This window comes from Camellia sinensis, chromosome 6 (assembly GCF_055761805.1).
Source record: "Camellia sinensis isolate YWXY chromosome 6, ASM5576180v1, whole genome shotgun sequence".
Lineage (NCBI taxonomy): Eukaryota > Viridiplantae > Streptophyta > Magnoliopsida > Ericales > Theaceae > Camellia > Camellia sinensis.
The window spans coordinates 192,236,130-192,251,686 of record NC_138966.1 but is presented as its reverse complement, the minus strand read 5'-3'; the positions used below and the strand labels follow the sequence as shown (position 1 = coordinate 192,251,686).

The 15,557-nt window shown below is 35.5% G+C and overlaps 1 protein-coding gene and 1 non-coding gene across 2 annotated transcripts; one reads left to right on the top strand and one right to left on the bottom strand.

Moving 5' to 3' along the window:
* Nucleotides 1-2,834: 2,834 nt before the first annotated feature.
* LOC114309240 (uncharacterized) lies at nt 2,835-4,708 on the top strand. The gene is made up of 3 exons (XR_014333715.1): nt 2,835-2,856; nt 2,996-3,112; nt 4,568-4,708. It is a non-coding gene; the product is annotated as an uncharacterized LOC114309240 (transcript).
* A 624-nt stretch (nt 4,709-5,332) lies between these two features.
* Nucleotides 5,333-14,582, bottom strand: LOC114309239 (uncharacterized). Its single transcript, XM_028254948.2, has 6 exons — nt 14,440-14,582; nt 14,295-14,337; nt 13,209-13,250; nt 12,846-13,113; nt 11,147-11,452; nt 5,333-5,662 (listed from the first exon to the last, which is right to left on the bottom strand). Exons 1-5 carry the CDS (start codon nt 14,445-14,447, stop codon nt 11,160-11,162), a joined length of 654 nt encoding a protein of 217 aa, XP_028110749.2. The 5' UTR covers nt 14,448-14,582; the 3' UTR covers nt 5,333-5,662; nt 11,147-11,159.
* Nucleotides 14,583-15,557: the final 975 nt, after the last annotated feature.

Sequence of the window (15,557 nt, the reverse complement as noted above, 5' to 3'; positions counted from 1 at the left end):
AACCACCATTTCTATTAGTGTTGCCACCACTCCTAACCCCTTGTTACCTTTTCTCGGCTCTTTTTTGCCAACTCCCAACCCCCCAATTTCAGTCATAATAAATTTTAGTAGGCTATTTTATACAACTATCTGCAACTCCAATGCCTTCTCAAATCTAACACGGCTCCCCTAACTCTTCCACCACCACCTAGCCTAATTCAACTAAATAATAAAAAATACATAATATATGACATTTTACGTCAAAATAAATGGAGACTTAAGGCATGTTTGACACATAATTAAAATAGTTATATACATATATTTTTATCTTTAGTGATATTTCTTAATATTATGTAGAAAAATTATTTCTCCAATCCATTTGTGAAGATGAATCTAAAAAATAGTAAAAATCCACACACAAAAAATAAATAAATAAATAAATTTGCTTCTTATTATTTATTTATTTATCAATTCTAAACTTAAAACTTCATTTAAAAAAAACACCCAAACACGGTCTCAGCATGAAAGTTATGCCGTGTGATCTGAAAAGTTGAGCCGTCGAGTGAGCAATTTCCTACAAAAGATTGAAATATTTGAACAATAAAAAAAGAGAGAGAAAGGGAGTGGAATGATCTTTGGAAGGTATTCTGGGTCGCGTAATCGTTGACAACTTGAGTGAAAGTCGTCCACTACAACTTGGTGGTGTTCAACCTGACTCCTCTTATTAGTTTCCATTATTTAATACTGTATTATTAACTATAGATTTCATGTTACATTTCCAAAAGTTTTCTTTAATAAAATTTATCAAAATTTCATTTTATTTGTTTTTTCAATTTAAAATGTTCTAACCAAAGTTTTACTATTTTTAAGATTGATAAAAAGGAAATAGGAGATTGAGATGTTGCATAGTACAATAATAAAATTTGAACTCCAGTTCAATTCTAGACTCAAAAACATATTAAAATAATAACTATTGATGCAAAAAAGAAAAAAAAAAAACCCTTATTATAGACCAAGTGTTTTCTTTCTCTTTACTTTGTAAGACAAATAAATAATTAGAGAGTGCAGGTCTTTTGCAAGCTTTTTTTTTTTTTTAACACAAAAAAAGGAGGTTCTGTGGGGGCATCACGACCTCCGCACGCCCAGGCCCCGGGTAATCGGTTGTCGGCCTGGTTTAATCCAACCTATAAGAAGGGACCTACCACCAAGGCACCAGTGGAGATTATCAACCACCCCCAGTCACGAACAAGCTTGAATCTTTCATTATCAAGTTAATAGTGAGTTCATAGAAGTTTACAATTTAAAAGATTGTAAAATGTATTAAATGTCTCTTTTTGTGTGTAATTTACATCCAATGCGTAATTATAACTTGCCACCTTCTTACAGGGTGAATTGTTAGAAAGAGTATATATATTTATAGATGTCACATTGTTGAGATGTTTAAATTATAAATAGAATTAGTAAACCAATAAATATATGAACTAAATAAAATATTAAATAAATTCCACTTCAAATAATAAATTTGACATGCGTGTCTTGTGTTTATATGATATGTTAATTAATACATTATTAATTTTTTTAACATTACTCTTTAAATTACAAACAATAATCTCTATATCTAAATACACACTAATAGAAAAAGAGAAGATGTAAGACCCATACACATAGGTATGGAATTCCTTTCATACTGTAAGTCTTTGATAATTGATAATATAGCTTCTATGTATTTCCTTCTTGAAAAGTCTTCCTACATATGATTGATTTTGAACCCCACTAAATATGTTGATATTTTGCATAATTTACAATTGCATTTCTTTCAATTCACTTTTGCACTCTTATATGCTAAGTTATTCATATTGTCCTCCACGACTATATTCAAGCCACTCAAGTCGTGCTCAATTATTTTAGGATAAATTACATTGACACCCCTTAAGGTTTATATTTATGACCGTTCCTCTCACCTTTTGAAAATTACGTCCCCCTCCTTGAGGTTTAAAATTTCATTATAGATTGCTCCCTGAGATTTAAAGTTTTATAACAGTTCTCCCCTTCACCGTAATGATCATCATACATAAAATTAAATTAACAAGGAGGGTTAGTGTAATTTTTCAAATGTGAGGAGAGAATTGTAATAAACATAAACCTCAGAGAGTGTTAATACAATTTACCCATTATTTTAATCGATAATTCTTCTCATATAATTAAATTCATTTTCATCTTACCTTGACTAATACATATAATAATTGTGCTCAATTATATTGATGGATAATTCTTTTCATATAATCAAATTCATCTTATCTTGATTAATACATATAATAATCTTTTGAGTCAAGCTTTGATTGAATGAATATATTTAGCTAATATTATAAGCTAAACTTTTTATCGTACTACAAATAAACAAAACTTAAATAATCTTAAAAATGTTTAGGCATGGCCACAAAACAGCTCATAAGAAAAAACCGATTTATATTTGGTCGATTTTAAAAAATGATATAAATTAGACTATTTTGTTTGGTTTTGAATTGGGGTGTAAAAATGATTCAACGTGAACCACACGTTGGCCTGTCGTCGTGTCGTCGGGCTTAGCGAGCTCCAGCCAAAAATCAGGCCAGGCCATCAGGCCTCAAGCTTAAGCCAGGCTTGACTATTTTTTTTTATTTTTTATAAAAAAAAATTTATTTTATTTTTCACTAAAATAACTTAAAAATGACATTAGATTTCGGGACGGGCCTTGGATTGGATCCGGCCCCAAAACACATGCTCCAGGCCCAGAGTCACGGGTGGACGTCAGGCGGGTGGGTCGATTTTGCACCCCTTTTGGGGTTCACTTCCCAAATCAAATCTCTTTCTCTCTCTCTCCTCGTTCTCTCTTCTCAGGTTTGTGTTTTTCTTCTGCTTCACATCTTCTTCAGTTCTTTCTCTGATCATCTGTGTGTATGCGTTTGAGTATGGCTATTTGATTGTTAATTGCTGAAAGGAACTTGCCCTAATTGCTCATTTTTGTACAAATTTTCAGTGGAAAAAGAAGTGAAATAGAGAAATGAAGTTTTGGGATTGGTACCTGAAGATATCAGTCGTGTCGGCGCTGATTGGAGGTTCAATGGAGTTTTTCATGGTCAAAACCGGCTTCTGTGTGAGAACACTCCTTTAGCTCTCACTCTTTTCCATTTTGCTTCATTTTTATCTGTTTGTGTTTTCTATTAATGTTCTGATTTATGAAATTTTGATTTTTTGGATTCAATGCTCTCATTCATTATGAATTTGCCCAGCTAAAATGAATGGCTCACTGTGGGTTATGGATTGAATTTATCAAATTTATTCAATGTGTTGATGAGGAGATTGGGTTGTAAACAAATTGCAAAATCAATGGATTATGTGAATGTAATTCATAATTTGCAGATAATCTATTAGAGATTTAGATAGTGTTTGGTTCATTGGAATGAAATGATTATTTCATCAAAATATTCATTCTCATGTTTGGTTAGACTTAAAAAAAAAAAAAAATGACAAATGCATTACAAATGGAATCATCGTTTACTAATTTTAAGGAATTGTCATTCTATAGGAAAGCTTATGGAATCACCATTCTATTCCCTCTCATTCCAATGAAAAAAATAGAGCATTAGAGTTTGTATCGATAAGCATAATTTTCACTGTAGTTAATTCTAAAATAGGTTTTCAGTTGGTACTGCTGCTTTTAGCCTTTATCTGAGTGGTTGGAACTTGGAAGTGTTAAATTTAGAACTATTAATTGCAAGAGTTGAACTATTTCAATGGTTTAAAAAAGAAATGGCTTATTCAATTCTTGCCTTCAGTCATTGCTGTATGGAAATGCAATTGATTTAGAGTTATGTACTCTGAATTTTGGTTTGCCCAATGATCAGAACCTTGATCTAACATGAGTTACTTTTAAAAAAATTTAAATGTTTTAAAAACATTAGTTTCGTGTAGTTCAACTCTAGTGTTTAGACAAAGTTTTATTGGGAATTCTATTGGCTGGGCAAGTGTATGTATTCGTCATGAAAATTTCAAATTCTATTATATACAAACAAAAGAAATTAGAAGGAAAATAAGGGAGAAAACTTGTAGAAAGCAATGTAGGCCGAAGAATCTTACTCAAGTACATCTCATATGATAAAGTTTTGGACAAACATTATGGTTAGGTTTTGCTTTTAGTAGTTTTGCAGACATGCATAGGAGTGACAAAAAATTTATTGGTTTTGGATTTTGGATTAGGACTGATTTCATCACGATTCGCGACATTAATATATGCGTTGAGGTGAAATTAAAACAAACTCTTACGAGCTTGTAATATGCTAGTCTTGGCAACATATGATAAAGCTGAACCTGTTAAATACATACTCAACTCATTAAGGCCTTTTATTCTATTTACTTCTTGTTGGCTTCATGTACTGTTTTTCTCAATTCAGCTGTCTTTGCCATCATCTTCCAGCCATCATGACCGGCATTAGGTCTAGTCAACATTAACAAGCATACCCTGTTAGAATTCATTCATATTATTCTCTCTGTGAATGAGTTTGCCTTTCAATTTAAGTTTTAGTAGGGCTTACATTTGGCATGTTGGCAGATGATAGAGTAACTGTTTTGGAATCAGAAAAGAGAGCTTGGGAAAGTTCCCCTGAAGCTCAAGCTATCAGAGAAGCTCTCAATCCTTGGAGAAATCGCGACACAGAAGCAACAAAAGATACCTAGTTTTTCCAGATTTTGGTGGTTGCTTTATTAAACTTTTTTTTTCTTCTTCTTTCTTGAAAAGGACCTATATGGTACGTGAGGATGTTGGATTTTTTACACAAGAAGGCACAAAAACAAGACTCTAGTTCTGAAACATTTAAATGTTGTAGAAGATGGACAACATGTCTGATTCATGTTGTTAGCTTATTATTGAACAATACGGATGGTGTATGTTTTTATGGAGCCCTTGATTTCATTGAATTACTATAGTCATTAATAATAATTGATCATTAAAATCCCTATTCCTCTGTCCTAATATGCAGTTGTATGATCATGTCCAATTTTTTTGTATTTTTATTGGTTGTGTATTGTGAATATGGAGACGGAGACTTTTGGAATGGAGAATCCTTGGTCAAGTTTGATCCCAAACACTAGAACTTGGACATACCACGTAGTTTTGTGTGTACTTACATAGGACCATTTTGTCTAAAAAATTGAAACAAAATAATCATAAACCAGACCCACTAGATATTTTCTTCCGAAAAGCCATTTGGGTTGAGATCACAATTAAGCGACTAATTGAGCTCTGTGAGTAATAGCAGTTGGAGATGCTACCACCTAAGCAATCAGCAAAGTAAGCAGGAAAAACTTCTTAACATAATTTTCTGAATAAAAACAACCAACTAGTAATGTGATTTGAGTCTCAATATAGAAATCATATTACATGGTGACTGTGATAATGTTTAGGCAAAATTTCTGATTCCTTGCGACAAAATACAAACCATATCCTTGAGGTCAGCACTGTTTTAGATGGCTCGAAAAAACTGTCAAATAACTAGGCACACTGGAGCCTACATTACAATTACAGAATCCCAGAATAGAATTTGTTTTTCATTGAATAATTCATGTCCACTCTTCTTTGGATCAAACCCAGCAATGACACCTTTCCCAAACACTGCACAACTAGTCCACTGAGAAGGAAGGTTCGGATCTGTTGAAGAGAAGGCATAAGAAGATATTTTAATGAATGGGACAAATGAATTCACCAAAAAGTGAGTACATAACAACAAGGATATTAACAATATTGACAAGGATATTGACAATGAGTATTCTCAGGTTTTCTTCATTAAAATCTGTTCGTATTAAAACAAGATATTTTCCAAGAGACGTCAAGCAACAAAGATAGCCATGCTTTTGTGAAAAAAAAATAAGAACGCGCTAAATGGTTTCCATTGATTTTCAAAATGTAGTTGTTGTACTTACATCAAATAGAGGACATTATGCAGTGTTTTTCACTTGCAGCAAGTGTTTAATTTGATTCTTTTTAGCAAGGGTTTAATTTGATTCACTTTTCAGTACTTGTTCTTTCTTTTCTTTTGGGGTTCCAATTTCCAAATATGATTCGTAACATTTACCATTACTTTTAGAACTCAAAAAGCAAAAACATGCTTTCATTGGCAATTTTTCAGATGTGTTGGGCAAACTAGTTTCTACTTCTAAACGTTTGCTGTTCTCTGCCTTTCATGTTAGGGGTGTACACAGATCCGACCAACCCGTTCAAACTGCCCGGCCCGGCTGACCCAATCCACTTTCGGTCAGTTTCAAACATTGTAACGGTCGGCCACAGTTCAAATTAGTTTAAAAATCCGAGTTTTGAGTGTTCAAATTAGTTTAAAAATCCGAGTTTCGAGTTGAGTGGCAGTATGAATTTGAAATATTCATTTAAACCGAACCGGCCGAACATTTAATACTCTTATATTTTTTTTGTATGTATTTATTTAAGTAGTGCCTATCAATTAAAGCTGTCTATACATCATAGCTGTATCTCATAAAGATACAATAAAGATTTTTTACATGACAACTGCATCCCTTAAACAGCTCATCAGTCACGTTTTTTTTTTCTATTTTTAAAAAAATGATTCGAGAATTCTACATTAAGAGCTCTAATAGCTCTAATTAATGTGAGTCCCATGTGATATGTGATGTAATGTTTTGACCTTGGTTTTTATTTTCTTTTTTTATTATTTATTTTTCACATCATTAGTGCTCTTTTAAAACTTCCAAATTAAAGGAATGTATCATTTTGTTATTTTTATCTTTTCTTGGTCTTACCAATTCATAAAGAACTTTTACTCCTTCAAGCATCACTCTATCTTATACCTTTCCACTTCCCAAGTTCCCATGTAAACATTCAGTAAGTCCTCTCTCTCTCTCTCTCTCTCTCTCTCTCATAAACCATAAGAGCAATGCTTGGTTGCCCAAAAGGAGGTTAGCTCGAATGGTTCGAAATTCATCTTGCTGGTCGTTCGGACGATGTCCGACAAAAAGGTTGACAGTCGCGGTCGACAAAGGTGACAACCGCGGTAGACAAGTTTTCATCCGGTCGTCCGAGCGGACGTCCGGCCAACACCCATTCGGACCATTCAAGCCCCTCCTTTTCGGGCTACTAAGCATTTTTTAGACCATAAACCCTACGAAGTCCAGTAAATTAAAGAGACCCGCTCTCTCTATCTTCAATCTAAATCTATTCTATTCTTTTATCTCATTTTCTTCTCTCCCATTGAGATACAAATACTTTCTTCCTTATATTTGTTTCTTCCTCTTCCCTTCCCCCTTTTTGATGTGCCGGTGGCGAGGATGATTGATAGTGGTGATTGCGATTGTGTGTTAGAATTTACTATCACCTACCACCACTACCACCTCACCTACTCCACTAAACCTAACCCACTACACCACTACCACCTCACCTACTCCACTAAACCTAACCCACTACACCACTATCACCATCCACTACACACCATCCACTACACCTACATCTATATAAGGAACCATTTGTAATAGACAGAAAATAACAATATATCAATCAATAATAATACATACAATTTATTCTCTCTCTTTCTCTATACATTATTTCTAACATGGTATCAGAGCAGGTTTAGAACCTACTATTTTTTGCTTCCCCGGCGGGCGGCAACCTCACCTTAGCCGTCCGCCGGACCTCAACCTAGTCCGCCGGACCTCTACACATACCTTCACTCCGCTGCCTCAAACACACACATCTGAAACAAGCATTGTTTCTTTCTTTCTTTTTTGGTTTCTCTTCCCCAAAGCAAGACCGGAACTAAAGCTTGCCGGTGTTGATGCCCGGAGATCGGCTGCCAAAGTTCATAGCGCTGCCGTGTCCTTGCGAGCCTCCACGGGCAGGAAAGATTGCAAAGAAATTTGAACCCACAAAGGTTATACCGCAAGCTAATAGAGCTCCGACGTAAGTGCTTATGAGGTGGAAGGCACTGCTTTTGTAAAGATAGAAGGCACTACTTTTATATATTATATATATATATAAGCAGTGCTTATGAGGTGGAAGGCACTACTTTTTTGAAAATGATAGAGAAATTCACATTCAAGTCATGATCAGCTGAGCAAATCATGTGACTGGCACAGTTCTTTTCTGAGCTTTTGAGAGAAAAGCTTGCAAGCATCGATGCTTAGATCAACGGCCGCTGACAATGCCACAAATACAGCTGCATCCTCCGTGCAACTCACGTGTTGCACACTCACCTCCACTGCCGGTTTACTGCACTTGCTTTCTTCTCCTTCCACGCTTGCCGACATCACTGCTTTTGTACAGATGGAAGGCATTGCTTTTATATATTATATATATATAATATATATATATATTTTTTTTTATTTTAATATCTTTCCACCCATGTCTTCCACCATCCTCTAAAATAACATTTCTTCACACCCTCCCACTTTGACCCATTCTTTGTATTATTATTATTATTATTATTATTATTATTATTATTATTATATATCTTTCAAAAAAAACAAAAAAAAAAACAAAAAAAAACAAAAAAAAAAAACAAAAAAAAACAATTTACCAATTTACACAACAAACCATATTTTATTCCTCTCTGGGATCAACTCCGATCCTAATTTTACACCAAAAAAAAAAAAAAAAAACAAAAACAAAACAAAACAACAACAACAACAAAAACAAACAACACATCCACAGGCGGGATTTTTTCTTATCTACTCTGCCGCCAGTCTTTTCTTCTTGCCTCCGTCCTGGGCGGCCCTTGCCGGTGTTGCCTCCGTATTTCCCACTCCACTGGGCATGATCACTACTCCCTCCTGCTCCTCCACTGCAGCATATGGCGGACCTCCAAACCGGAACATCACGGTGGCCTTCCGCTTCAGCTCCTTATTTTCCGCCTTTAGCACACTTATCTCTGCTCGCGCATCCTTATACATGCGTTGGAGCAGAGCCAGCTGGGAGTTTAACTGCTGCACCTCATTTGCCCTACTCTGCAGCCGGTTCGACAAGTTTGTAACCGCAGTCATGGTTTCCACACATGACTTTAATGTATACTGATTGGCTTCCACATCCGACTGCACTGCCATTCTTTGCTCCACAGACCGCATCGGAAAGTTCAGCGGAGTAAACTCCGGGGCACTCGGTTGAGGTTCCAGTGCCACCGCTCCAGTTCTCTCTCTTGTTGACTCGTTGAGGTCGGGAAAGAGGGTGAGCAGACTCCGGGAAGACGAGGCCATTTTCTGGGCAACAGAGTGTTACAGAATATCTCTCGTTACAGAGTATTACAGACTATCTCTCTCAGCATAAGGAACTCTCTTTCTCAGCAACACGAAGGATTTTTCAGAGGTTTCTCTCAGTTTTTCTCTGCCTCAGCCTCTGCCTTCGTCTTGGTTATATAGCCAAGGCAGCCACGCGTATCGCGCGCCACTTGCCACCAGACGACAAACGGGCACGCCAACCAAGGCACTCACGTGCCTCGCCATCATGTCCGGCACACCTTTTGATGAATTGGGCACGCCTTTTGATGGCACGCCTTTTGACAAAATTGGGCACACCTTTTGAGGGTGCGACTTTTTAAGGGTCCGACAAGACTCTGTAAACTGTCCCGACATAGATTCCGGTTAGTTTCTACAAGGGTCCGACAAGACTCTGTAAACTGTCCCGACATAGATTCCGGTTAGTTTCTACAAGGGTCCGACAAGACTCTGTAAACTGTCCCGACATTGATTCCGGTTAGTTTCTACAAGGGTCCGACAAGACTCTGTAAACTGTCCCGACATTGATTCCGGTTAGCTCCTTCATGGGTCCGACAAGACTTTGTAAACTGTCCCGACATTGATTCCGGTTAGTTTCTACAAGGGTCCGACAAGACTTTGTAAACTGTCACAACAACTGTCACAACAGTGTCTGCTACAACGGTCCGACATGACCCCGTAAACTGTCTGCTACAACGGTCCGACATGACCCCGTAAACTGTCCTACTACATCGGTCCGACATGACCCCGTAAACTGTCTTCTACAACGGTCCGACATGACCCCGTAAACTGTCTTCTACAACGGTCCGACATGACCCCATAAACTGTCTTCTACATGGTTATGACACCCCCATACAGTGTCCTCTACACCGTTATGACACCACCTTTCAGTGTCTTCACCAACGGTCTGACACGACCATTCAGTGTCTCCTATCCTTTTTTATTTTTATGTATTTTCTTGTTTTGTTCCTCTCTTCAAACTCAAGTTGGTTAGTTTCTATCATCCTACCACCACTACCACCTCACCTACTCCACTAAACCTAACCCACTACACCACTACCACCTCACCTACTCCACTAAACCTAACCCACTACACCACTATCACCATCCACTACACACCATCCACTACACCTACATCTATATAAGAAACCATTTGTAATAGACAGAAAATAACAATATATCAATCAATAATAATACATACAATTTATTCTCTCTCCTTCTCTATACATTATTTCTAACATTGTGGCTGCCGTGATCGATGGTGGCGGCGTTGATGAGCGACGGTGTGGGAAGCCCCCCTTCATACTTTTCTCCCAGTTTTCTCTCCTTTTTTCTTCATCTTTTATTTTATTTTATTTATTTTTGCTGTCTCTCCATCATTTTGTTATCTCAGAGATCTGTATATATGTATATATGTATGTGTGTTTTTATATAAATATATGATTTAAGTTATTTTTCTTCAATTTAGAAAGAAATTTCTTACTCTAAAATTTGATTTTGATTTTTTATAATTTTTTTCTCCATCAGATGTTTGAAATCAACTACCGACCGCCAATCCGAATCTTTTCATTCGGTCAATTTCGAACAGCTGTTCGGCCGATAACAGTTGATCACTTCTCTAAACCGATGGGGTCGGTTCAGATGATGGGCCAGTGGCATACCCAACCCGACCCATGCACACCCCTAATGTTCATTGAAAACTGTTAAATTCTAAAAACAATATTCACTGAGTTTGAAAAATTTCTAGATGAATTTCTGCTCTGCTTTCTTTCCTTCATTTTTTTGAACGAGAGAACTAATTATTTATTTGTTTTATTCAACACATAAATAACACAACCCAAATTATGCAGTTTTATGTATTAGTCTTTCAGAACATATGTAATGACATAATTGGAAAACATACCAATTTGGAAAGATCAACGACCGGCTTCAGAAGCTTGTGCATAGGCATAGTTATCTGCAGCAGTAGAAGTTGATGAAGCAGTACTTCCAGTAGTGGGATTGGCCTGGTACACAGTTTGGGTAACCGCAGAGGGGGCACCATTTGATCCCGGGGCTGGTAATCCCCCGGGAACTGTTGTTGGGGCATTCATTGTTGGAGGCCTCGGCAGACTATTTAATTGCATGGGCAAGGAGGAAGCAGTTGGTGGCTGCCCCATACCCGGTGCCTGCCCCATACCTGGTGCCATCATTGGAGTGACCCCATAACCTGCCAAAGCCACAAAAATAAAAAAAAAATAAAAACAAAATTGATTTGATGCAGTTTTTTGTTTCTAAAATATAAAAAATAACCATTACTGCAGGGACATATTACATGGATGGGTCAAAATTTTGTGTGAGAGTACACCTAAATACAAATAAAGGAGAGAGAAGATGTGTTTAGTGATAAATAACCGAGCTGGGCCAAGGATCTAGGATGCCAATGGTAATTATATGTACAAAGATTCCAGATATTGTTAAAAATTAAATGCTAAGGCTATAAAATACTCTAATCCACCAATCAAGAAATCAATCCATAGATACATGAAATCTTATAAAATCAAAAAAGTAAATGAAACAATGAAATAAACGTTGCAAATTTTCAAAGCAGAAAGAGTGAGCAGTCGTGGACAAATATAAGTCAATAGCAGTAAACGAGAAATTATACAGTTTATTGTATTTCCTGAAAAAGAATAATAAAACCTCATGAAATCAGCTAGATGCAGTACTACCTAACAATAGAATGAATATTTCAAAATTGAGAAGATAGTAAACAACTGAAATTCAAGTTCAAAACATAAATGAAAAGAACTTGAAAATTGCTGGGGTCTATTGCATTCCACAAAATGTGAAAGAACAATATGCAGACACACACAGAACAGCTGAAATGCAATAGCTCAGTAAGAGTGGCTGAAAATAAAAAAAGGCTCGAAAATATCAAAATTATTAATTACAGCCACAAGTTTCTCTCTTCTCTCTTCTATCTTAAATATACATATAGATACTACAACATTATTAGACTTTCAGTGAAAGGTAGGGATGAGACCATTTTTGCCATATCAAAATGCCATTTCATTGGAGGCACTGTGGCAAATAAATCTAGCTATCGGAAATCTTGTCCATTTACTACTACCAGAAAGCAAGAGTTTATTCATTCAGTCTTCTTGGAAATGCAGGATTTAATGAAGAAGGCGGAAGATTCTCCAACAATGTGACATCCAGGGCATAATACACTAAATCAATATGCATGTGGGCCAAATAAAGAAATACTGGTTAAACAATGTAAACAACTAAAAGCCTTTTAGAGTTCCCTTCAATGGGCAGTCCATGCCCGCAAAGTTGATAAGCATAATAATTTTACATTTTACAGACCAGCATTAAAGGGGGAAAAAAAATAAAAAAAATGTCAGCTCAGTTTCACCATAATCCCCATAACATACTGCAGTGAAATAACAACTTTAACATAAACTGCGAACCACAGCAAAAAAGGATAGAAGAAAATAAGAAAGAACAAACATGACATTGTCCACAACAAACCCTTGTAATTGCACCATAAACTTTGCAGAGAATCTATCTGACTCAGCATCAGCAGAATCAATATAACATATAAAATGTTTAATTACCTGGAGTGCCAGGTCTTGGCAACACAGGAGGCCTGATCCCTGGAAACATTGGTGAGGGCCCAGCTCCTGGAATTTGTACCATTGGTGGTGGTAAAATAGGTAGACGGGGACGTTGAGGACTTCCTGGAAAAGAAGCAAGATGTTGATTGTAAACTGCACCTACTTGCTGGTACACTGTGCTCTGCCCCAAATGCTCCTTGATCTTTTGATCAATCAAACTTTGTGTCTGTTGTTGCTCAAATTGTTGATAATAGGCCCGTATATTTGCCTGAATGGCAAACAAAATAAGCATCAAAATCATTGACAACATTATGTGGTTTATGATAAAAAAAAATCCTTTCTATAATATTTTTAGATAGGTACCTTGTGTTTGTAACCGGAATTGTGTTGCTTTCTAACAGAGGGCTGAGAAAGTAACATAAGATAATTCTTAGTGACAAAGAATCATAAAGTGGTTAAGAATTAAAATGTCTCTAAGTGAAGATACTGAATGCTTCATGTGCATATAGGAACACAAGATAAACAATATAAGTATTACCATAGTCACATAAAATACAGTGTTCGACTATTAGAGTCACTGGAAAATAAAATGGGGTTCCTATTTATTTCGAACTGTCATCAGACAAATATTTGATTTACTATCCTTGAATTTTTTTTTTCCCTAAGCAAAAAGGATAGTAAGGGTTAAACAGTAAATTTAAATGATTCAAATTATGCCTCTGTCACACTCCCCACAAATTCCCCAAGTTCACACTTCACACAGACTTTTCTTCCTCTCTATTTCTAACATGCACCATGTTCATTGCATGTGAAAACTCTAATTATGTCAAAAGAGAGAATGCTGACAGCCTCATGAAAACATAAAAATCAACAGAACAAGAGCCTACTAGTGAAGAGAAATTTTGGCACCACTAAATTAGAAGGAATCGAGTCAATTGGCTGAACAAAATTAGCATAAATAATGTTCGAAGAAGTGGGACATTTAGCCGAGAGAAACCAATGTCAGAGGAAAAAAGCCAATTAGACGAGAATTTTCGAACAGCCAATTCGTGCAGGATTGAATCAGTATCCTGCACCACTGTAAAGTATACTTCTATTGGAAAAACTGATTTCCCAAATGCACATGGTTTTGATCTTACCTCTCAAACACAAGTTGTTTAATTGAAATCGAATTATCAAAGTAAGGCTTTAAAAAGTTTTAAAACAAATTGATTGAATACCTATCAAAAGATCGTCACTTTGGCAAATAAGTTCAGAAGTGCTTGGATTTTAAAATTGTGTCTTGAAAAGAAGCGTGTTTGGCAACCAAAAAAAAAACCCCAATTTTTTGATAGCTTTCAACATGTACATATCACAAGCTGCTAGGTTGAAGACGATTAAAAGTGAAAATCTCATCTCATACACCCCAAAAAAAAAAAAAAAAAAAAAAAAAAATTGAAATAAACTCACAGAATCATGAGTCAGGTAAGTGTCGCAGTAGTCACAATAATACCTGTAATGGCGCAAAAAACGCAACACAACAACAAAGAACAAGCAATTGATCAGTATCAGAAAACACAAATCGAGGCCTATATATGTATATAAATATACATACCGGGGCATTATGTATGATGAAAAAGAGATTCAGATGTTAGGATTCGCCGGAGCTAGGGCTGATTTGAGACGATCAGGTTCGGAGTTCGGTGCGCGAGCTACCACGGTTTGGTTCGGAAACACCCACTAAGAGCTCACCACGTCAACCTTTCCATATTAATATCTTCACGACCAGTGGCCCAGCCCAGTGGCTCTCTGGGCCCAAATTTTCCGGCCCATGTAACAGCCCCTCTCTCTCTTACCTTTTTTTTTAAAAATTTTTTTTTAATAAATTATAAATACACCTCCTTGAAATTTTCTTAAAATACAAAACACCTCTGTAATTTTGAAAATTACATTTTACCCTATGTTTTATAATTTCATAACAAATACCTCATTTTATTAATAAATTATCAACCCAATTAACTGTTTTTAATGATATCAAAAAATATATTTTAGTTAATAATTTACACAAATTTATTATTGTGTAGGATGAAAGTTATGAATTTCATTTTTTCAATTAATTTTGTTAAATAATTTTTTTTGACAACAGGTATTTATAATTTTTCAAATCACAGGGAACAATTTATATTTTAATCAAATATTAAGGAGTGTATTTATAATTTACTCGTAAATAATTTTTAAGTAAATTACCCTTAAATAATTTTTAAGTAAATTACGTTGACCTCTATAAAGTCTGGAAAAAATAAAGTAAATTTCACAACTTTAACATAATTATATTGGATTCTCTTAAAATTTTAATGCATATAGTATCATTTAATCTATTTTTCATTAATAATTTAATAGTCAAGTAAATAAAAAAAATATGTGTAAATATGGATAAAATGAGAACTAAATTTACACAATTGAAACAAAGGCAATTTTTTTTTAAATACTAATTATACTAATATATTAGCGTTGCCTTTGTAAAAATAAAATAAAATAAAGACTTTTTTTTCCTCATTCTACACAAAGAGAATCCAAACCGAGACCGGGATTCAAATTTGAGAATAATGTACTGAAATTTCAAGAAAGACTGTGTGTACCGAATGATATTAAACTGAAAAGAAGAGTTCTGCAAGAAGGCCACAATTCGAAATTGTCGATCCATCCGAGGAATACGAAAATGTACCAAGATCT